This window comes from Cucurbita pepo, chromosome LG14, assembly GCF_002806865.2.
Source record: "Cucurbita pepo subsp. pepo cultivar mu-cu-16 chromosome LG14, ASM280686v2, whole genome shotgun sequence".
NCBI classification, from domain to species: domain Eukaryota; kingdom Viridiplantae; phylum Streptophyta; class Magnoliopsida; order Cucurbitales; family Cucurbitaceae; genus Cucurbita; species Cucurbita pepo.
This window is the reverse complement of record NC_036651.1, coordinates 1,285,843-1,308,095: the sequence shown is the minus strand read 5'-3', so window position 1 is coordinate 1,308,095 and position 22,253 is coordinate 1,285,843. Positions and strand designations below refer to the sequence as shown.

Genomic DNA, 22,253 nt, shown 5'->3' with positions numbered 1-22,253 from the left:
GGCTTTGATTGTTCGTTCGGCCCCTTCACGCTTTCCTTTGTTCTTCGAGTGGTTTGGTTTAGATCTGATCCATCTTCGCAAATCTGGCTCTCTCTGGAAATTCTCTTCCGATTTTCTTCTGTAAGATTCTTTCTCATTTTCTAGCAATTTCATTGCTTGATTCCTGCTTGTTTCTCTCGTGTATTTTTGCTTTCGCGCTTTTCTGATTCTGTTGCCTGGCAAAGGTTTCTGAGAATCTGAAGAGAATTAATCGACATGGAAATAGTTGTTCAGAGCTTTGGGAAGTAGGAAATGCCGAATGATTTTGTCGGTTCTGTTGCTTGCTAGATGGAAATTTTGATTTGATTGTCTTGGGAACTAAGCTGAAACGGATCATTAAAATTTCTGTTTTAAAATAAGATCTAATTTCTTCGTTTTCTTGGGGATCAAAGAGTGGCTTATTTTTCCAAAAAGATTCTCTGAAATTTCTCTTTGAAAATTGAAATATTGTTATTCTGCTTCAAATTCTCTTTCACATTCTTAAAATTCTTTTTGGATTTTGTATATATGTTCTGTAGACATTGACATATCTCTCTTTTGCAGCTTAGAAAAAGCTACAAATTTCCTCCCAAATAGTTGGGTATCCTGTTTCTTTCGTCAAATATTTGAATGAATGTAGATTGTTGGAGTTCTTTACTTTTTTCTTGTTTAGAGTTTATTTTGTTATTTTCAATCCTTTGTATTTATTGTAATTTTTCATGTTTTTGCAGGGGCACCATTATATAAGTTGTGGATGTGTTAACTTTACGTATTGAGAGAATAATATGCTTTGGTTGAGCATATCCATTGATGTATTTCGTAAAGTTGTGCATTTGATCGTCTACTGCAGGGTTATTTTGTAGATCACTTTTTGTATAGATAACACTGAATTGTTCCTCCCTGAGCTCCTTCTTTCAATCAGCCATGGGTTCCAATCACTTTTTTATCATTTCCTGTAATATCTACATTAGCTGAAAAACTTCCTGTCCTCAAACACCATTTTGGTTTTGGTCTTCTGTTTTAGTCTTACTTTTTCTGCCCCTTTGTCAAGGAATCTAGATAGCTCATTAAATTTCCAGTTAAACTCTGCAGTGAATATTCTCCGTTTAAGGTTCAGAAGTAGTTATGGTGTGCCAAGCTGCAACCCAGACAAGATTTCGGACATTGAAACATGAGAATGGAATTGCAGGAAAACCAACAATTATTGTTAGAGTGATCGCATGCTTTCAACCTTTGCAGAATTGTCAGGTTTGTCAACTCAGTCTCTGCATCGTGGTTTTGCTTGTTGATTAACAATTGAATTATTTGAATCCCTCTGCTTGTTCCCCCTGAACTTGGCTCATTCACTACCATTGATTAAACTTTTGGTTTTTTCTGTTCCAGGCCGAGTATTTTCGACAATTGCTTAAGCCTGTCACGTAGATTGAGTAGCATTTATTTCTCTTAAGCTGGACTCTTGCGAACTTCTTTTTCTCTTTGTTCCTGAAAGCATTTTGCAGATAACTCCCATAGCAAACTAGAGCACAACATTTTGAGGTAGTTCTTGCCACATGCTTGCTAAGTTTATTCTCCTTATGTTATTTTGGTTGTTTCGAAATAGTTATATTTTCAAATATTGATTAGGTGGTTGTTTTGCGGTATGGTTGGGACTGATAACTCTCGGCTTGATTTTGAGCATTTTGCTTGGCAACTGCACAATCGTGATTCCATGAATGCACCAGTAGAGATCAAGCAACAGGAAAGCTTACAAAGGAATATCAACTGTGGAAATTGCATACTTCCCACACGTGTGGGAGGAATGCAAGGGTTTGCAATTCCACCATTACCCAGTTTTAAAGTGGAACAGCTAAATGTTGTTCAGGAGTCACGTCAATGCTTACCCCCTCATTTCCAGAACTCACTTGGTACTCCAATGCCTTGGCAGAAAGGAAAGGAATCTATGCATTATGCTCATGCTGGACCTAGTGGGATGCCTGTGTCAAAATCAAATAATGGCTCATATCCGAAAGGTTTTCTTATCTTTGATCAATCTGGAAACCAGAAGAGATTGATGTATGCTCCTATGTGTCCTCCTGTCTATATTCCCTCAACTTTTGCTGAAACCAAGCGTTGTGGTTGGCTTGAAGAAGAAGGGGCAGCTGGAGACATTAATTCTGTCAAGTATTTTCCAAATACTCTGTCCAATGAGAATTATGTAGCTGATGGAGAGAGTGAAATGCATGAAAACACGGAAGAAATAGATGCATTACTTTACTCAGACTACGACTGTACTAGTTGTAGTAGTGACGATGAAGTGACTAGCACAGGACATTCTCCAGAGATGATCCATGAGCATTGTGAGAAGGACGAACAATGTCAAGAAACTACTACCGAAGCTGCTAGTTCTAATGGCCCAAGAAAAAGGCAGAGAGTGCATGATGGGGGCTACGTAAAATCACTGCCAAGTACTACGGCTTCTTCTGCAAGAGTTGAATTACAGAAAATTGTCAATGACGCAGAATCTAGCTGTGGCATGGTCCATGAGGAAGAGGCTGGAACAGATGTTGATTTTTGCCATTCTTCTTGCAAGAAAGACAGGATCAAGGAGACGTTGAGAGTACTTGAGAGTTTAGTTCCTGATGCTAAGGGAAAGGACCCATTGTTGGTTATTGATGAAGCTATTGATTACTTGAAGTCCTTAAAACATGAAGCTAGCGCTCTAGGTGTGAGCTGCTATTAGATCGCATGCCCCGAATTTAGATGATGATGGTGTGGTAACTTAAGAATTCTTATTTTGGATTTTGATGGATGCAAGATCAGTTTGTGATGGGTTAGCAAATGGAGGTATAATGTCTGGATAACATTGAACCCAGCCGGTAATGAGTGAATTATTGCCATTTTTATTCGTTGACAAGACATGATTATGTTTGATGCTTTTAAGGGACTAAAGATCAGGGGAAAGTCGCAAAGATTTGAACGCATGGGATGTGATAGTGGTGGGTTATGCCGAGAAATTAAAGACCCCACCTTTTCCAGCAATTCGGAGAATCTCCCAGGATTGAGTGCATGCGCATTAGGTAACTGAGGTCCCACTTTCCACACTTTTTTCTGGATTATGTGCTATGTCTTTACCCTTATTACTCATTTATAGAGATTGTGCTGTAAAAGTGGAGCTTGTCCATTGTGGTGTTAGGTAGATCTTGCACGGTTCGAGTTTTGATTATGAGAGCACTATGAAACTTTTGACTGATATCAGCTTTGGAGATAGATTTTAGTTTTGCTATTAGGTGTTGCGTTGATGTAATAATTGAGGTGTGAATGCTTTTGTGAGTCTATCATGTTATATGTACTGCTTTCTCTATGCTTGTACTTGATCTAAGCCTTGAGAATACTGGCTGTATAATTATATTGTTGATGAATTATACAATGCGAGATTGTTTGCTAAGTGCTTTCTGCAGTAGTTTGTCTCTGCAGTAGTTTGTCTTGTAACAAAATAATCCGATAGTTATTGAGAAGATATCCCTTTGAAATGGATCAAACCTACCACTCGCAGGTATTGTCTTCTTTAGGTTTTCCCTTTTGGATTTCCCCTCTCTTTGGGTTTTCCTTTTGAATTTCCCCTCAAAGTTTAGAATAGTCTGCTAGGGAATAGTCTGCTAGGGAGAGGTTTCCACACCCTTGTAAGGAATGTTTTGTTCCCCTTTCCAATCGATGTGGGGTATCCTCGCTGGCACCCCGGTTGGTATCTGGCTCTGATACCATTTGTAACAGTCCAAGCCCACCACTAACAGATTTGTCCTCTTTAAACCTTTTCTTTTGAATTTCCCCTCTAGGTTTTAAAACACGTTTGTTAGGAAGAGGTTTCCATACCCTTATATGGAATGCTTCGTTCCCCTCTCCAACCGATATGGGATCTCACAAAAAGTCTCTTATTGCCAATCTTCTTCGTGGACATACACGTTCTCATCTTCCCAAGGCTCCTTCCATGATTTCAAATTTTTCTGTATAAATTTTCATTCATTAGGAAACCTCCAAACTACATGATTTAGAGAGACCTTGATGTCAGGGCATCCTTAAGCTTCTTAGCTAAACCCAAACCATTCACTTCCTCCCCACTGCAATCTATTTTGGCCCTGGTATGGTAAACTTGACAAGTTGCCTATCAGTTAACCAAGAGGACGTTGGACAAATTTGATTGATCTAATTTGCTTATTACTAGGGATATAGAGTGGGCAAATCTGGTTCTTCAATTTGAGCAAGTAACTTTTTTTCACCACACGCTCCCTCCTGGTTAATTATTCCTTTCTTAAATATTTGGTTTGTGGTTATGCTAATATCACCACTTTCATATGTGAGATCGTTATGCTATAGTAGATGTCTGCTATCCTCAGTCAGTAAGCATCCATTTTCATCTTTCGGTCGCTCGATGTTTATCATATTCTTCTAAATGTGTCTTTTTCCTTTTCTATCGTCCTCTCTCTCTACCATGTAGAGTTCGGAATAGGAAAGATGTTTTTGAATTGATACTCATTCAGATACGGTTCTTTTTGGGTTCTTCCTTTCAAGCTTGCCCTCAAGGTTTGTGGGCTTTTCGTTTTGGGCTTCCCCATTACATTAGGGAAAAGTTTCCACTCTTATAAGCAATGTTTTGTTCTCCTCTCCAACCCTGTGGGATCTCACACCCAGACCAAACAAAGACCAAAATTCGTTAGACTGATTCAACCATGAACAATTGATTCCCACCAATAATTTCCATATAAAAGTCTGAAACTTAAACAACGAAAACAGTCGGAATTTATGAGAAGAAGAAGCCGTGTGGGGACTGGTTTCTTTATTTTTTGGTCCCTTTAAATACCCCTTGTGTTGACAGTTGAGGAGTGTGTGTATTGACCAAGTTTCAAGTCTTCTTTAACAGCCAAAACCTTACGAAATTCACCAACCATGAATCCAAATCAGCTCATTGATCAAGTTTCGTATTTTGATATGGTGTGTTCGTCTCTTCTTAACAAGAGATGAATCCGAGATGAATCCAAGAACAAGAGAAATTTTAATAATTTAATTTTTTCTTTAATTTGTCCATCTAATTAGAACCGGAATAATATAGAGACTTAAAATGTGAAATCATCCTTAGCCACGTCCAATTGGAAGATTTTCTCATCCCATTTCTACCTCCTATTTCATTTTCCATCCCAATAAATTTATTCATTTATTCTCATCGGAATCAAGGTAAAAAATCTTTTCAAGTTCGTGAAATTGGGTTCCCCACAAGAATTAATTTCTGGTTGGTGGGTATCAAATTTTCCACGAGAATTTTTTGCCCCATTGCGTGGGATCAAATTTTCCACAATAATTTTTTTTCGTTCGTGGAGATCGGGTTATCCAAGTCATTTAATGATGGGATAACAAAATAAAATAAAAGTTTAATACGTCACAAAGAAAAGGTCAACTCGTCAAAAAGAAAAAGAATTTTAATAAATTCTTAGAAAAATAATAGTACACATATATACCTATCACTCATACTCCAAGGCATACTCCAAGGCACTCCAAAGCAACATGGTTGAAAATTTTCTTTTGCTTCTAATGCTCTTCATTGGAACAAACATTCTCAGCAGCTCTGGAAATTCATCCGAAGTTCTTTGCATTGAAAGTGAGAGAGATGCGCTTTTGAGATTCAAGAAAGAGCTTGTAAATCCTTTGAATCGTCTCTGGTCGTGGGATGTTGAACAAGATTGCTGCAAATGGGTTGGCATCAGGTGTGACAACTCGACCGGGTATGTCAAAGAGCTCATACTTGCAAATAATGAATTCTCGGAAGCTTACCCATTAAAGGGAAATGTAAGCGACTCTATCTTGAATTTGAAGCACTTAACTCACTTTGATCTTAGTAACAATGATTTTGAAGGAGTAGGAATTCCAAGCTTTTTAGGATCAATGGTGAGTTTGCGTTATCTTGACCTCTCTCGCGCAGGATTTAGTGGATTGATACCTCATGAACTGGGAAATCTATCAAACTTGAATCATCTTGATTTGCGAAGTACTCTCATCCCACAGTTGTATGCTGAAAATCTTGGATGGCTTCATGGTTTGCCTTCTCTATTGAAGCTAGATTTGAGCTATACAAACCTTAGTAAGGCATCTTCCTGGTTACTAGACATTAATAAGCTTCCCTCGCTTCAAGAATTACATTTGTCGGGTTGTGAACTTGTTGATTTTGCTCCTCTAGATCATCTCAATTTCACTTCTCTCTCAGTTCTTGACATTTCGATGAACAACTTCATGTCTTTCCTACCCAAATGGATATCAAATCTCAGTAGTCTTGTTTCACTTGATCTAAGTTATAATCATTTTCAAGNTAATACGTCACAAAGAAAAGGTCAACTCGTCAAAAAGAAAAAGAATTTTAATAAATTCTTAGAAAAATAATAGTACACATATATACCTATCACTCATACTCCAAGGCATACTCCAAGGCACTCCAAAGCAACATGGTTGAAAATTTTCTTTTGCTTCTAATGCTCTTCATTGGAACAAACATTCTCAGCAGCTCTGGAAATTCATCCGAAGTTCTTTGCATTGAAAGTGAGAGAGATGCGCTTTTGAGATTCAAGAAAGAGCTTGTAAATCCTTTGAATCGTCTCTGGTCGNCCTTTTGAAATTCAAGAAAGAGCTTGTAAATCCTTTGAATCGTCTCTGGTCGTGGGATGTTGAACAAGATTGCTGCAAATGGGTTGGCATCAGGTGTGACAACTCGACCGGGTATGTCAAAGAGCTCATACTTGCAAATAATGAATTCTCGGAAGCTTACCCATTAAAGGGAAATGTAAGCGACTCTATCTTGAATTTGAAGCACTTAACTCACTTTGATCTTAGTAACAATGATTTTGAAGGAGTAGGAATTCCAAGCTTTTTAGGATCAATGGTGAGTTTGCGTTATCTTGACCTCTCTCGCGCAGGATTTAGTGGATTGATACCTCATGAACTGGGAAATCTATCAAACTTGAATCATCTTGATTTGCGAAGTACTCTCATCCCACAGTTGTATGCTGAAAATCTTGGATGGCTTCATGGTTTGCCTTCTCTATTGAAGCTAGATTTGAGCTATACAAACCTTAGTAAGGCATCTTCCTGGTTACTAGACATTAATAAGCTTCCCTCGCTTCAAGAATTACATTTGTCGGGTTGTGAACTTGTTGATTTTGCTCCTCTAGATCATCTCAATTTCACTTCTCTCTCAGTTCTTGACATTTCGATGAACAACTTCATGTCTTTCCTACCCAAATGGATATCAAATCTCAGTAGTCTTGTTTCACTTGATCTAAGTTATAATCATTTTCAAGATCCAATTTCATGTGCTCTTCAAAACATGTCAGCCCTTTCATATCTTCACCTAACAAGCTCAGGTTTCAATTCTTCAACCATACCCAGTTGTCTCTACACTCTCCACAATCTTCAACATTTGACCCTTCGTAATCTTGGCTTAAATGGGGGAATCTCAAATAATATTGCCAACCTAACAAATCTTGTTTCGATCGACCTTTCCAAAAACAAGCTGGATGGAAGAATACCAAGATTGATAGGAAACCTTTGCAATTTGGAAGAAATCAATCTTTCTGACAATAAACTTACCGAAAATATATCAGAAATCTTTGAGAGTTTCTCTGGTTGTCTCATAGATAGTTTGATTTCATTGGATTTGTCGTATAATAAAATTTCAGGTCATTTGATTGATAAAATTGCAAAACTAAAAAAGTTGTCAGTCCTTGACCACACTCGAAACTCGATCACTGGTCCTATTCCGGAGTCCATAGGAAATTTATCTTCATTAACCACGCTAAACCTTCACTACAATGAACTAAGTGGAACTCTTCCAAAGAGTTTGAGATTCCTATCAAGTTTGCAAGTACTTACAGTATCTCATAATCACTTGGAAGGCACTGTATCGGAGGATCACTTTGCAAATCTAGCAAATCTAGAGATTTTGGAAATGGATGGTAATAATTTCACATTGAATTTTGCAACAGAATGGATTCCTCCTTTTAATCTTTCTGCAATAAGGCTGAGATCTTGCATCGTAGGCCCCCAATTCCCCAAATGGCTCAAATCCCAAAAAAAGTTAAGTTGCGTTGATCTCTCTAATGCTAAACTTTCAGACACCATTCCAGATTGGTTTTGGAGCTTGTCTTCACAGTGTATTTACTTGAATCTCTCTCACAACCAACTCTCTGGTACACTTCCTCATATTCTTTTCACAGGTGATATGATATGGATGAACCTTCGCTCCAATCTTCTCCATGGTTCATTGCCTCGTGTAGTATCATCAAACATTGCAGTGCTTGATCTTTCAAACAATTTCTTCTCTGGAAACATTACCCATTTCCTATGCAGTTCTCAGATCCAATTGATGACTATTCTTCATCTTGATAACAATCTTTTATCAGGAAACATTCCAGACTGCTGGGAGAATTGGGAATCACTACAAGTTCTAAGCTTGGACAACAATAATTTGTCTGGAATGATACCAACCTCCATGGGGTTTCTAACCATATTAGTATCGTTGCATTTACGAAACAACAGCCTTTCCGGAGTGATTCCTCGGGCTCTTCAGAGTTGCTTGGAGTTGAGAGCTTTAGATCTCAGTCTAAATGCCTTCCATGGGAAAATACCAGCATGGATTGGAACGAGCCTATTGGAACTAATGACTCTCAACCTTCGGTCAAATGAGTTGAGTGGTCTAATCCCGAAGAAACTTTGTGATCTTTCAGATCTTCAAATCATGGACATCAGCAATAACAACTTAAGTGGGTCTATACCTCATTGTTTTGGCAATTTTACGTCCATGGCTACCAAGAGGGACCTATCACAACGTTTTCATTTTATCTTTAACAATCACTCCGGTTCCACGTTTTTCGAGAATGCATATGTGAGTACTAAAGGAGGCGAGCACAATTATGATACCATCTTGTCACTCATGACTAGCATCGACCTCTCTAGCAACAGCTTATCCGGAGAAATCCCTGAAGAAATCACCAACCTCTTTGCATTGAGGTCTCTCAATCTCTCAGGAAACCATCTAAGAGGAACCATCCCAGACAGAATCGGAGGCATGAAGGATTTGGAGTGTCTTGATCTCTCAAGGAACCAACTCTGGGGACGAATACCACCGTCCATGTCGGAGTTAACGTTCCTAGATTACTTGAATTTGTCTTACAATAACTTGTCGGGTCCAATTCCGACAGGTACTCAGCTCCAAAGGTCTACTCCGTTTAGCTTTATTGGCAATGAGCTGTGTGGAGATCCATTAAACAAGAGCTGCGAAATGGAGGGTGTGACCCCAAAATTTGGGAATGAAAATGGAAAAGAAAGTGAGGGAGGAAGTATTATTGATGAGTGGTTTTATCTGAGCTTGGGAATTGGGTTTGTGTTTGGGTTTTGGGGGATTTGGGGTCCATTGTTACTCAGTAAGGCTTGGAGAGTGAAGTACTTTAGGTACTTAGCTTCTGTATGCCACAAACTCGCATNAATTTGGGGTCCATTGTTACTCAGTAAGGCTTGGAGAGTAAAGTACTTTAGGTACTTAGCTTCTGTATGCCACAAACTCGCATAGCTCAGCGATGTGCTTCTTGTTCTTCTTGTTCTGTTTTGTTCTTTACAACACATGTCATCAAGCTTCCAAATGCCCTGAAACTCAATGGAAAAAATGTATTTTTGGGCTTAAGCCAAAGATGAGAAACATTATCACTATTCGAAATCGGTAAATCGAGACTCCAACAAAAAAAAATTTACAGGAAAAAAACTAGCTCGGTTGAACATAACTCAACAGGTTAAAGCATATGGCCTCAATTAAGAGGTCAAATTCCCACACTCACTTGTTTCTGATATCTTTTTATCAGTTGTTGTTGTCTAAAATATTATGCAGATCTTCACTGATGCTGGTTAATATGTTATTCGTTTTGGTGCTTCTGATCCTGTCTCGAAGACAAGCTCGAGCACTAATGGTTGATTTCCTTTCGTTGCCATTGGTGAGTAGATTTGGATTGCTGGACATACGAAGGCTTCTGGTAAATTCCCGAAGTGTAATAAGCATGTGGAAAAAGAATAAACATGACATCAAAAACAAGAATGTTTATACTACAAAATTTATGTTTAGAAATTGAAACTATATGTTTATGATGATTTCTTTTTAGCTTTGTCCCCACGTATATAGTTCATTCTTTTCTTGTCACATCATGTTAAATTATTATCTTTTAGACTAATCAATTCCAACAACTCAAGCTTACCATTAGCGGATATTGTTCATTTTGACTTGTTATATATCGTCATCAGCCTCACGATTTTAAAACACGTCTTTTAGAGTTACGCAATGGAACTAGTACTAATCTAAATATCACCTTTTTGGACTTTCCCTGTTGGGCTTCCTTTCAAAGTTTTTAGGCTTTCCCTTATGAGTTTACCTATTATACAATCCCACGTCGGTTGGAGAGGGGAATGAAACATTCCTCATACGGGTGTAGAAACGTATCTTTAGTAGACGCGTTTTAAAACTATGAGGCTAAAGACGATACGGGCTAAAACAGACAATATCTACTAGTAGTGAGCTTGAGCTGTTACAAATGATATCAGAGCCAGACAACGGGCCATGGGTGGACGTTGAGCCCTCAAGGTGGATTATGAGATCTCACATTGGTTGGAGAGAGGAGCGAAACATTCCTTATATGGGTGTGGAAACCTCTCTCTAGTATATGCGTTTTAAAACTATGAGGCTGACAACGATACGTAACGAGCTGAAGTGTTCCTAGTAGTGAGCTTAGATAGTTGCATCAACAATTCTACCCTTAGATAGTTGCATCAACAATTCTACCATGGAGAATTTGTTTGTTATCTTTACAAAATTAAAATTCTGACCACTTATTAATCTAGTTGAGAAGATTATAAAAAATGATTCCTCTATCTGAAAGCAAGGACAATGAATGCCGGCCATTGTTTTGTCGGGGATCGAGCATATTCAAGTGAATTGGGACAACATCTAGAACTCAAGAGTTATCAATGTCAATAAAAAGTAAAAAATAAGAGAGAGAGAGAGAGAAGGAAATGAGAATAGAATCAGAATTAGATAATAGATGTTCATACAAACATTCTCAAGCAATTGCTGAATGTAAAAAGGAACACAAACTAAAAACATGCCTGTATTGTAATCGTACAAAGAAGAACAAAGAAAAAAGGCGAAGGGCCAGAGTCATTTACAAATGAAGTGGCCCTTGGAAACAGCTAAATAAAGATTTACAGTGAATTCAGTCTCCAGCAGATTTCTTGCTTGTGACTTCTAAACAAGGTAAAACAGACAGATCAAAGAACTATCTTGTATTGAACAAAAAATATACATTCTCCTATATAAATCCCACAATTAACAACTTAAAAGAATACGGTCCCCTAATTACTACTTATTACAGCTAATATAGGCCATCATGTTCAACTTCATCCTCTCAAGAATCAGGGCTGGCAATATCCACTACCAATTTGCAAGCACCAGGGGATATACATTTATTTGGGGCTGTCATGAGTATACACTACAAGTGAGTAACTTGTCAAGGATCTGTATTAGAATTATTATTATTTAACAACAATACCACGTTATTAGTGGTGGTGGCTTTGGAGGGTGGCCTATTGATCTTCTCTAATAATCTACTGAACACTAATTTTACAGGTATGCATGCTACAGTTGGTGGCCCAGATGATTCTGGTTTCATCAATCCATTCATTTGACAAGTTACACTATCATGTATTGCCATGTTACTATGGTTCTGCTCAACGCCTATTGAAGACAAAGTTCTAGTCTTAGTCTTCTGGTTATTAGATGATATGCTTACTTTCTTTACCATCTTTCTTGGGAGCCTTCTCTCATGAGAAGAAGAAGAAGCTCGGGGAATGTGTGGTTGGCCCCTCCCCTGCCCCGCGCCTGCCTTGTGACTGTTGACCCCGGTTTTCACTCTTTTGCACCTTGTTTTCCTTTCTTGATCACCAAAAGGAGAGTCATAGCCAGCTTCTTCACCATCCAGTACTGTTGGCAGATGAGGGCGAGGGATGCGAACGTTTGCTGTCCTCCTTGCCGTCCTCCAAGCTGGTTGAAGTGCTGTGCTTCCATCATTTTCACTCGGTCCGTTGCCTAGACCATCAGAAAGAAGCGTTTCAGAAAACCCGTCTTCGAGCGTTTCAATTTGAATTGGATGCCCGATTATAGCCTGCCCATTTAACTTGCTCATGAGTGATACTATAGGAACAGGCTCTTTCTGGTAACTTGCATGGACCTTCAGATCAACATCTATTAGTATAGTTCTTGTCCTCCCACCAAAATGATGACGGATACCATACAAGGGATTTTTGACATCCCAATATCCTTTCAAAGCAGGCTGACCTTCCCAGTCGGGCATATAGTTTCTGGCAAGATACTGATCTTTTGAAACTCTTTTTGAGGCCAAATAATATTCTTCTTCCAATGCATCAGCATCTCCCTCCATGCTATCATCAAAATAATAATTCTTGTTATTAAGTCTTGTCTTCCCATGTACCCATAGGTGGCTTGATGGTTCGTCGTCTACTCCGACAGGCCTCTTAGAAAGATTACGAACATTCCTTTTCCCCTTCAATTGCCACTTAGACACTGCTTCGTTAGTAGACACGGGTTCATGATGATACAGGTGAGACATGTCACCAGAATGCACAGAATCATCAGGCTCCTCGCTGCTCATATTTACATGCTCTTGTGCGTCCGTTCTTTCAAATGTACTCGGCTCCTTTTCTGAAGGCAAAGTGGAATCTGAAAAAACCAAATATATATGGAATAAATTAACCAACCAATAGGAACACTATACTAACTGCAAACTAATCCTACAGTTGAGAGATCTAACAATCTACAGCTCAAGGAAGGTTAACTTGTGTTTTTCATTTGCAGTAATAAGTTAAGATTGCAACCAAAGGAATGAAAGAAGGGAAAGAAAAAAAACTCGCATCCAGAACACCGAATTAGTAATTCAAAATTTTCCATTTCTACCCTTACCAAGAACAATACCTCAACCAAACAAATGCTAGAAGCAAAATATACAGCGACTTTGTATATTGTATCTCAGTCATTGGAGGTGTGAAAGACCAAAATATTTAATAGGTGCCTTTAGATGGTATAGATCGTTTTAAGAAAAAATGAGACGATACTATTCATATTAGGATAAGCACTCGAGTAAAATACATCATTGAAATCTGTAGCACACAAATTAGTAGAATGATATCCACACGAGAAACATCCATCCATATATGATATAAATATACATAATTACCCGAAAGTGCAGCCGTGTCATTATCCACGTCCTGATCTGACCTAGAAGAATCAGAATCAGTCTCTGAGTCAGAAGAATCATTTTCATATGAACCAGAAGCATTTTCTTCAACCAGGGAATCAGGCCGAGAAGGCATAACCCGGGTTCCTGAATGGGGTGTTGACATCTCAACCTGACCTAGAGAAGGTTCTCTGTATTCCAATGAATCACTAGAATCAGCTGGAAGATACATACACTTGCTCCTCTTCACACGATCAATTTGCTGCATCCCTAAAGAAGAAAACACATGATGCAGTCAATCTAGCTGTGGCAGTCTACTTTGAGACCGTTCTGACATCGCTATCAATTCAATATATTAAAATTTAGCTTACCGTTTGCATCGCTATCATTTCCAATGCTACAAACACCATCACGAGGAGCCAAAGCATTGGTATCAGTTGCAAGCATTTCAGAACCATTTGAGACAACAGAAGAAGATGGAACCTTTCTTTTTGAAGGAGTAATTCTGAGCCCAAAGTCCTGCAAGCCTCTCATTCTCGGCCTTGCTTCAGAATGGTCATCCTCACCACTAAGTTGAGCTCCTTCACTTGCTTTATGACATGGATCCGTAATTTTACTGTCATAATTTACATCTACTATCTTAGAAAATTGATGTGATTCAGAATGCCCATCGTTCATATCGTCAGTTCCTATATGTTCTGAAGAAAGTATTTCCTTCTTTGCAGTGACACCGGATGATTCAATAGTCATTTGATCAGAACATAAATTAAGTTTTCCTTGCTTCTTCAGTAGCTCCTTCTCAAGTTCAAGAGCATGAAGGATGGCATCCTCCCTACGTGCATATTTCTCTCTTTTCTTTATTGGCATTCCTTGCGAGGACTCTGCCCTTTCAATACAATCATCAAACTCACCACATCGGAATGGCTTTACACGCTTGGACTTCTCTAAATTGTACCAATCCCTGAAAAGTAGATGAAGATTATATACTAATGATAACAATAATTTTATTAGAATTAAAAAATAAATAGTAAAAATAATAAATAAACAATAAAAAGAGAAGAGATGCACAAAAGCTACGTATGCAACTTTCTTGCTTATAAATGATATTGAACCCAATAAATTACCAAACGTGTGATTGGAAATCTATTTAACGGGATGAAACAGCAAAGGGATTTCCTAGATTAGAACCAGGTTTGGCTACAGTAGGTGAGGAGTAGTAACAGAACAATCTATCCATAAAAAAAAGCCAGTCTTCAAACTCTCTATCCTGTAGATTCTTTCNGGGTGAGTAGTAACAGAACAATCTATCCATAAAAAAAGCCAGTCTTCAAACTCTCTATCCTGTAGATTCTTTCTTAAATCGAGAACCAATCTAAGTCATTAGAATCCCAAAATCCTCAGCCACCAATTTACCGTTCAAGCGATAGCATAAAGGCTCAGACAAAGGACTAAAAGAGNCATTAGAATCCCAAAATCCTCAGCCACCAATTTACTGTTCAAGCGATAGCATAAAGGCTCAGACAAAGGACTAAAAGAGGAGAATTTGGCAGCCACTGATCTTCCCAAATCCTGGAGCCAGACCTTGGCTCCTTTCCTCTAAACTGAAGGCCAAATTTATTTTTCCTAAATTTCTGCACTTGGCTATAGCAGACCAAGGGGCTCTGGAAAGCTACCCAGAGGGACACTTATAGCATTCCAACCCAACCAGTCCACCCTATGGATGCCAGCAACAAAAACTTTGGGCCATATTGCTGTTACTGGATTCTTCGCTTCAATCTTATGAAACACTTGTTTTCTAGGCACAAATGTNTTAGCATTCCAACCCAACCAGTCCACCCTATGGATGCCAGCAACAAAAACCTTGGGCCATATTGTTGTTACTGGATTCTCGCTTCAATCTTATGAAACACTTGTTTTCTAGGCACAAATGTTGATTGGCATGAACTTATTTGAAAAGAGGAAAACCTATCAGTGGCTATTTGGTGTGTGCACTCATTCAGCTATCTGGTTGGAAAGAAACCGCCTAACTAAGATGACACTGTTTCCTTGGCACAGAAATTAAATATAACGAACTTCATAGGGATTGAAAGCTTGAATTTCAAGACTTCATGAAATGCTAAATCCTAATTCCTACTAAGAACAAGCAACTAAGTNGAGCTATCTGGTTGGAAAGAAACCGCCTAACTAAGATGACAATGTTCCCTTGGCACAGAAATTAAATATAACGAACTTCATAGGGATTGAAGGCTTGAATTTCAAGACTTCACGAAATGCTAAATCCTAATTCCTACTAAGAACAAGCAACTAAGTTTTTACACCATCTTCTCGCACAAGGATAGATGTCTTTCACCAACACAATTGACTACAGCTTAGCCTCCGCAAACTGAGACAAGCATACAACTTATTCACAACCTTTCTGGCATACTTTTCTTCTTACTTTCCAATTTACCATAGCAAATAATGAGATGATATAGTCAGATCTTGGATACTAAGGCATGAGGTTCTATCCCTAAATATGCATTTCCGTCATCTAAAACTCAACTTGTTATTGGACGCATTGGATATTTCCCAGCTTTCTTCAGTATTCAAACTTCAAACAAAGAAACAGAGGTAAGCCAGTATAGGTGAAGACATAAACCATTGAAACAGAGGAAGCTCACTAAACAACAAGTAGAGAATTCAAACATCGTAAGGAGGATCCTAACTTACACACTGGCATCTTCTCTTCCAAGGAGCTTGACTGGAGTTCCAGATCGAGGTGATGTAAGGTGCGAAGATGAAAGCTCGTCGGAACCCAGGATTTTACCGGGCCACCATGAACCATTCCTCCTTCGGACCCACACGATCGATCCCACAGCATAATCAACCGCACCAGATCCAGGACTCCCCATTCTCTGTCCAACTTTTTCTCTCTCTTCACCTATCTAAGCCCCTTTCTCTCACCCCCCCAACCCCCTAGCTTCAGTAAAACAACACGCAATATCAGGTCAACCTCCGGCGAAGAAGAGTGAGGTTCGGAGAATGATCCGACACTGCGCGGAGATGGAGGATCCGCAGAGATCGATGCGGGTTATGATTAGGGTTTCCATTCAGATTTGGGGATTTTTCATTTCTAGGGTTCCTGATTAAAAAAATCCCCCTCTACGTATCTCCTTCTACCAATTCAATCGAAAGTTTCAGATCCTTCAAGACTCCGTTTTCTCTATCTAGAACTGGTTCTTCAGACACTCTCATGCGTAATTAGATGAAGAATCAGAAAGAAAACTCTCAGGAACCGATGATTCGGGTCTGATACGATCGGGTCGGGTCGATCAGTCGGGCCAACGTGTCTTGAACGTGAATTCGATGAAAATGATGAAATAACGATTACCGGATTTGGATGTACGTGTAAATGAGTCAACGTCGAATTTTATTATTATTATTTTTTAAACCATTTTATCTTATTGTCGTTTTAGGCCCTTAATTTTAATCAAATTACCGTTTACCCCTTCAGTTAATCTCTTGTNCTTCAGTTAATCTCTTGTAAAATTTTAAATTACTTGGGCCATTTTTAAATTTGAAGAAGTTAAGGGACGTTGATTTTCAATTATGTACAAAATTTATTATTTAATTTTAAATATTAAATTAAATAATAATTAGATTTTAAAATTGTATTATTTAATTTCTATTAATTATATAATGTATTAAATTTTAAATTAATTTATATTTCNTTCAGTTAATCTCTTGTAAATTTTTAAATTACTTGGGCCATTTTCAAATTTGAAGAAGTTGAGGGGCCGTTGATTTTCAATTATGTACAAAATTTATTATTTAATTTTAAATATTAAATTAAATAATAATTAGATTTTAATATTGTATTATTTAATTTCTATTAATTAATTTAAATTAATTATATAATGTATTAAATTTTAAATTAATTTATATTTCTGTCTATGAAAAAAGTTTGGCCCAATTTTTGGCGGCATCGGGCCTGGGCCTTAAATCGCCTCACCGGAGACTTGCTCTCATTTGCTTCCCCAGTCGGTCCGAGCGTCTCGGCTGTAGCTCGCTTCAGTTGAGATCATCTTCAAGCTCACTAGGTAAGTTCCGTCGCTTGCTTGATTCTGTCTGGTCACTATGTAAAGGAATTAGAAATAATTGAAATGCTGCTTTAACGAATTATCTTTTCCTTGTTTGCTGCTGAATCGGTGCCCCTTTATTTTAGCTGTATACTGTACGATGATGGCGATGTTATGAATAGTGTTTGCTTTGGGCTTATTTTGTTAGTGAAGTGAAGTTGTAAGCTTCAAGGAACTGGCGTCTTTTTTATTTCGATTTTGTTTCTATATTTGTGTTTGGGTTTAGTCAGTTGTATTGAAGTGATGATATTATGGTCCAAGTTAAGTTTTAGAGATCTGGCGTCTAAGTTCTTCCATAATCTAATTTTTGAGGCCTGAGTTCCTATAGAATTAGTCTGTCATCTATTTCATTTTCTTCTAGATCAGATTAATGCTTCATGTTTGGTTTAACGAATTCTTACTTCTAAAGACGGGATAATACTTGTGTTAGATGCTAGAACTGATTTCCATCGATTAAAATTGCAAAAAATAGGGAATAGATAAGATATGTACCCATTCAAGAAAAGATCTCGCTAAAGAAGCTCCTTTTGGCATTTGTAAATAGTTAGGGGAAAAAAAACGTAAATGGTGGTGGTCATTCAGTGCTTTGAAAGACTGTGGCTCTCTCTTTATTCTTTGGTGGGTTTGGTATTGGAAGAATTTAAAAGAGAAATGAGTTTTGTTATCAAAATGGCTTCTACGCTTACCAATTATGTCTCTGTTTCCTTCTTTGCTTTCATTGATAGTCCTTTGTTCTTGATGTATATAATTGGTGCCCTCGGGATTAATTGGAATTGCGTTTCATTTGTTCTGGCAGGCTTCTTTTTATTTAGCTTTTTTCGGTTTCGTTGGGGTCCCCCTTTGCAGTGTTATTTATCCTCTCTGTACTTCCATATTTCTTTATGGAAGTCTTACTATAATTATGACTTTTTTTTTTTAACTATGCTTTAGTAGTCACTATGCCAATGGAACTGCAATATTTATATCATTGGTTACATCGTAAGCAGGTGGAAAGTAGACATCGCTAGATGGAGGTGCCACTCAATGAAGATTCAGAGCTCCCAGCTTCTGCCAATTCCGTTCATCAACAACTGGATAATGTTCTCCCTGATACCATAAATGGCGGGTATATAAGTACATCATTTCTCTTATTTCCTGTAATTTTATTTTTGGTTCACGATGTTAGTTTGTGATCTTGTTTTCTTATATTTTTGTAGTAGCTTCTTCCAAATCGCATAGAATACTTGTTACTCTGTTTGTGAATTTACAACTGCTATGAAGTTTCAAATTGCATGTTTTTACTTGGCTTATGTTTGCACGGCTGTAATGGGACAGGTATGGGTTACATTCAAATTGCTAGAATTCCATTTCATTTTCCAAGAACACCTTTAGCAACTCATAAAAAGTGATCTCTTTCTGCCTTCCGACTTTTTGTTCTTTGATTAACTTTTTGTAGAGAGGATGATAGAGTATGGTTTTTTGAGGATCCTTAACTTTTAAGATGAGCATTTCATGTCCAGCTGTTCTGGCTTGTTTATCCAGTGAGTTATATATATTGTGTTGTAAAAGTATTTTTGTACCTGTAATTTCCAGAACCATGGAGCAGAAGCAAGAAATCACTGAGGTAGAAGTAAGAGGGACACTAGAAGCGATTGCATCCGCAGGGAAATTCTGGTATCTTTCTTCTCCACCTAATTTCTGTTGATGTAGGTATGAATATGAAGACGCTATATCAAAAATCTGATACAGTTCAGACTTTGGAAGTGTATGAATTTATACAACAGAATCTAAAGCACTTCGATATGTTGAATGCTTACCAAGTGCAATTTAAATAGGGAGGCCAAGGGGTTCATTGGTTGAATTCTGCTAGACTAGGTTTGTGGGAGGTTATTTTTTTTTTAAAGAATAGGAGAATTGTTGTTCATGAAAAAACCCTTAAAATTGGAAGAATAAATCTATTGTAACACTGTAATTTGTCCCCTTATAGAAACTTTAATTGGAGGTTTCTTTAGTATGCTCTTTTGGATGTAGGTCTACCCGTGGAACTTATGGCACACAATCAGCTACATAAAATATGAACTGTGTGGATCAGTTTAAAGTTTTCTTTTTGTTATGAACTTACAATATATATGTGTGTACGTACTTTATGTTCTCAGGCATGATTGGGAGAAATTGAAGAGCATGCTTTCCTTTCAACTGAAGCAGGTATGGGGAGGTACGCATGAATGCATTTCTTGTGACTTTTAGCAGTGGATGTTTTAAAGTTCTTGCGTAGGGGGCATGCATATCATATTTGTTGTATCCAGTTTTTTAGTGAAAATTTTGACTCTTTTTTTTCTTGCCTGCCTCTGAAGGTGCTGTCAGAATATCCTGAAGCTAAAGCGTCTGGTGAACAACAAAGTACTTTAGGAGAAACCTTCCCGGAACTGGTAAAGCGGCTGGATGAAGGTTTGTGAGATTCTCCACTTCCTATTGTTTACTGTAGATTTATTTGAAAAACCAAGTTCGGGCAGTAAACTACACTTTGAATCATTCAAGTGGTCATGCATTTTTGGAGTCACCTATCTAGTGTATAAAATATACTACCGGTCCTTCTACTACAAAATCCAGTCGAACAGTTCTCCTAGTAATTTGAGATTACAAAAAGCTCTCCGGATTGATCTCAATAAAAGAAAGTTTCCTTTATGAGCCAGACGTAATTAAGTTTTTTTCTTTTTTTTTTTTTTTTTTTTTTTTTTTTTTTTTTTTTTTTTTTTTTTTNGCAGCACTTCTTAGCTTCATTGATGGTCCTCCATTTACCCTTCAGAGGATTTGTGAGGTGATTATCCATATTCACTACAATGCAATTTCTTCCTATAAATTTTCATTTTTACTTTTTCGTTTATTAATTGTCAGTGAGACTGCAAATAATGCTTTAAAGAATGCCATTGTTACCGACCTTAGCACTCTTGTACATCTTATTTGTTAGTTCTTGTTATTCAAACATTACAAAATCTTTTGCCAAATATCGAAATTTGAAGCGACCATATCTTAATTTTTTTTCCCCTTCCCCACTGGTCCTAATAATTTCAAAGACAGAAAAAGTTACAGTTAGAGCTTTTCTAATAGTTTCTTTTTTCTTTGCTGGTCTTTTGGGACATATTAGCATGACAAGAATTTGTATTAAATTGATTTAGCAAAATTATGATTCTCACCATTGTTTAAATATGTTCTCCAAAATTGATGACAAAACAGATCCTATTAGATGCACGTAGCATTTATCCCAATCTCTCAAAGCTTGCGCTTGCTCTGGAAAAGGTATGGAGTTTTCTTGATATTCTGTGTTTTATTTATTATTATTATTATTTATTTATTTATTTTATTTTATTTTTTTGGACTCGTTTTGTATTTTATTTGGCATATCTGAATGCTGCCTGGTTTTTCTTCCTTTTTTCATTGTTCATTTAAAAATTCTCATTTGTGGCCCCTCATTGAACTGTTTATATGTAGTGTTTTATCTTCAAAGGTGATACTTATTTGTTGGTTCACTATTAATGTAAACTAAATTTCTAATTTTATAAAGGGGAAATATTATCGAAAATCTTTTTTGGGAGCTTTGTTTGGGTTGATTCTCTTTTATATTTAGGTCTTTTTCTTCCTCATGTATCTAACTTGTGCTTCTTCATTTCATCCACTTTTCTTACCTTGTAAAAGGAAAAGTTTTAAAGGAAGTATTACGATATTCTAATTTGTATTTAAATGTTGGTTGCATTATTATTCAATCTTAACCGTTCATATCTTGATAGCGAATGCTTAATATCATGTCTAATTATTCTAAGTTTACGTTTATAGAATCTTTTGGTGACATCCACGCTTGCCATCAGTTCTGACCCATGTTTACCGTCCTCCGACCCAAAGCCAAACGAGTTAGAAGAGCCAGAGATAGCTGTGGAAGAACAAAAGCATTTCTCCGATGCAGTAGAAAACGGAATTGAACCTATAGCTGGAGACAGGGATGAAGTAATGGCAGAGGTTGAAGAGGCCGATATGAATGATGGTATGACGATGGACATGGAAGCCTTAGTTGGATCATCTGAAACAAATTCTGATGCGAACAATAATTCTTAGCCTTCATGACGCACCTTAAGCTGGCTGCTGTAGTTCTTCTGCTAATCTCTTTTGGGGAAGAGCCATGGCTGGTACAACATAGATCGTTCATTCCAATATTGAAGAACTATAATTGTATCCATAGTTCTTCAATATGTCAATTTCTTCATTCCAATGTAATTGCAGGGATGGTTATTTTACACTCGGGGAGTTTTGGCGGTTGGGTACAACACACATCGTTGGTACATGGAATTAGCCAACAATTATGAGCTACTGTTTTTGCTTGGATGTTTTCTTGATTAAATATGAGTGACAACCGATGTTCTTGGCCTCTAAACTTTTGATATGGCACACCCCATTGGCCAATGTAAATGGTTTGCCCTCTTTGCAACTGTTGATTCCTTCTGATTTATCTAGCGTATGCAGGATAGTATGAACTTTTTCATATGGTCTTTAGATTTCTTGTGATGTTTACATATCTAGCTCAGTTTTTCAAAAGATTTTAGAACTACCATCATTACAAAATTTATTTGGGCACCAACTTTCTTGACCTTCCCGCATTGAGTAGGCATCAGTCTTCCATACATTTGCAAGTAATAAATTCATTGACTTGTAGGTGGTAAGATTGAACTATCGCCTACATTTGCAAGTAATAAATTAATTGACTTGTAGGTGGCAAGATTGAACTATCGCCTGTTTGGGGCACCAACTTCCTTGCCCCAACTTCCTTGACCTTCCCACACTGAGT

At 37.6% G+C, this 22,253-nt stretch overlaps 5 protein-coding genes across 13 annotated transcripts; 4 read left to right on the top strand and 1 right to left on the bottom strand.

The window, feature by feature from the left end:
• On the top strand, window positions 1–3,442 carry LOC111809968 (transcription factor bHLH143-like). Of its 2 annotated transcripts, XR_002817341.1 has the most exons (5): window positions 1–120; window positions 750–1,266; window positions 1,402–1,554; window positions 1,642–3,074; window positions 3,149–3,442. XR_002817341.1 is itself a non-coding variant. In XM_023696470.1 (4 exons), exon 4 carries the CDS (start codon window positions 1,658–1,660, stop codon window positions 2,735–2,737), a length of 1,080 nt encoding a protein of 359 aa, XP_023552238.1. In that variant the 5' UTR covers window positions 1–120; window positions 750–1,266; window positions 1,402–1,554; window positions 1,642–1,657; the 3' UTR covers window positions 2,738–3,442. The 2 variants fall into 2 exon arrangements, 1 of the variants encoding a protein (XP_023552238.1); XM_023696470.1 differs by having other exon boundaries at window positions 1,642–3,442.
• Window positions 3,443–5,518: 2,076 nt separating this feature from the next.
• LOC111810364 (receptor like protein 30-like) lies at window positions 5,519–6,420 on the top strand. Its single transcript, XM_023697071.1, has one exon. It carries the CDS (start codon window positions 5,551–5,553, stop codon window positions 6,418–6,420), a length of 870 nt encoding a protein of 289 aa, XP_023552839.1. The 5' UTR covers window positions 5,519–5,550.
• Window positions 6,421–6,450: 30 nt separating this feature from the next.
• Window positions 6,451–9,681, top strand: LOC111810888 (receptor-like protein 12). Its single transcript, XM_023697715.1, has 4 exons — window positions 6,451–6,598; window positions 6,652–6,753; window positions 8,436–9,440; window positions 9,525–9,681. Exons 2-4 carry the CDS (start codon window positions 6,699–6,701, stop codon window positions 9,599–9,601), a joined length of 1,137 nt encoding a protein of 378 aa, XP_023553483.1. The 5' UTR covers window positions 6,451–6,598; window positions 6,652–6,698; the 3' UTR covers window positions 9,602–9,681.
• Window positions 9,682–11,336: 1,655 nt separating this feature from the next.
• On the bottom strand, window positions 11,337–16,709 carry LOC111810884 (uncharacterized protein At1g51745-like). 4 transcript variants are annotated; one of them, XM_023697707.1, is made up of 5 exons: window positions 16,032–16,709; window positions 15,865–15,912; window positions 13,694–14,283; window positions 13,323–13,592; window positions 11,337–12,808 (listed from the first exon to the last, which is right to left on the bottom strand). In XM_023697707.1, the coding sequence occupies exons 1-5, from the start codon at window positions 16,211–16,213 to the stop codon at window positions 11,580–11,582; spliced, it is 2,319 nt and encodes a 772-aa protein (XP_023553475.1). In that variant the 5' UTR covers window positions 16,214–16,709; the 3' UTR covers window positions 11,337–11,579. The 4 variants fall into 4 exon arrangements, with proteins under 4 accessions (XP_023553475.1, XP_023553478.1, XP_023553476.1 ...); XM_023697710.1 differs by having other exon boundaries at window positions 16,028–16,124; XM_023697708.1 differs by lacking the exon at window positions 15,865–15,912 and having other exon boundaries at window positions 16,032–16,705.
• Window positions 16,710–17,294: 585 nt separating this feature from the next.
• On the top strand, window positions 17,295–21,896 carry LOC111810890 (serine/threonine-protein phosphatase 4 regulatory subunit 2-like). 5 transcript variants are annotated; one of them, XM_023697717.1, is made up of 8 exons: window positions 17,295–17,401; window positions 18,427–18,545; window positions 19,013–19,093; window positions 19,576–19,624; window positions 19,774–19,867; window positions 20,185–20,237; window positions 20,654–20,716; window positions 21,251–21,896. In XM_023697717.1, exons 2-8 carry the CDS (start codon window positions 18,448–18,450, stop codon window positions 21,524–21,526), a joined length of 714 nt encoding a protein of 237 aa, XP_023553485.1. In that variant the 5' UTR covers window positions 17,295–17,401; window positions 18,427–18,447; the 3' UTR covers window positions 21,527–21,896. The 5 variants fall into 5 exon arrangements, with proteins under 5 accessions (XP_023553485.1, XP_023553488.1, XP_023553487.1 ...); XM_023697720.1 differs by lacking the exon at window positions 17,295–17,401 and adding an exon at window positions 17,428–17,600; XM_023697719.1 differs by lacking the exon at window positions 17,295–17,401 and adding an exon at window positions 17,616–18,319.
• Window positions 21,897–22,253: the final 357 nt, after the last annotated feature.

Bases quoted from the DNA above. Each gene is read 5' to 3' on its own strand.
- LOC111809968 (XM_023696470.1), top strand. From the start codon at position 1,658: ATGGTTGGGACTGATAACTCTCGGCTTGATTTTGAGCATTTTGCTTGG.
- LOC111810888 (XM_023697715.1), top strand. From the start codon at position 6,699: ATGTTGAACAAGATTGCTGCAAATGGGTTGGCATCAGGTGTGACAACT. The intron at 6,754-8,435 runs GTATGTCAAAGA...ATCTTTTATCAG, and splicing joins AGGTGTGACAACTCGACCGG to GAAACATTCCAGACTGCTGG.
- LOC111810884 (XM_023697707.1), bottom strand. From the start codon at position 16,213: ATGGGGAGTCCTGGATCTGGTGCGGTTGATTATGCTGTGGGATCGATC. The intron at 14,284-15,864 runs GTTGAGTTTTAG...TCTACTTTTCAG, and splicing joins TCCAATGCGTCCAATAACAA to GGATTGGTACAATTTAGAGA. The intron at 12,809-13,322 runs GTAATTATGTAT...TGGTTTTTTCAG, and splicing joins TGACACGGCTGCACTTTCGG to ATTCCACTTTGCCTTCAGAA.
- LOC111810890 (XM_023697717.1), top strand. From the start codon at position 18,448: ATGGAGGTGCCACTCAATGAAGATTCAGAGCTCCCAGCTTCTGCCAAT. The intron at 19,094-19,575 runs GTATCTTTCTTC...TTATGTTCTCAG, and splicing joins GCATCCGCAGGGAAATTCTG to GCATGATTGGGAGAAATTGA. The intron at 20,717-21,250 runs GTATGGAGTTTT...TTACGTTTATAG, and splicing joins TTGCGCTTGCTCTGGAAAAG to AATCTTTTGGTGACATCCAC.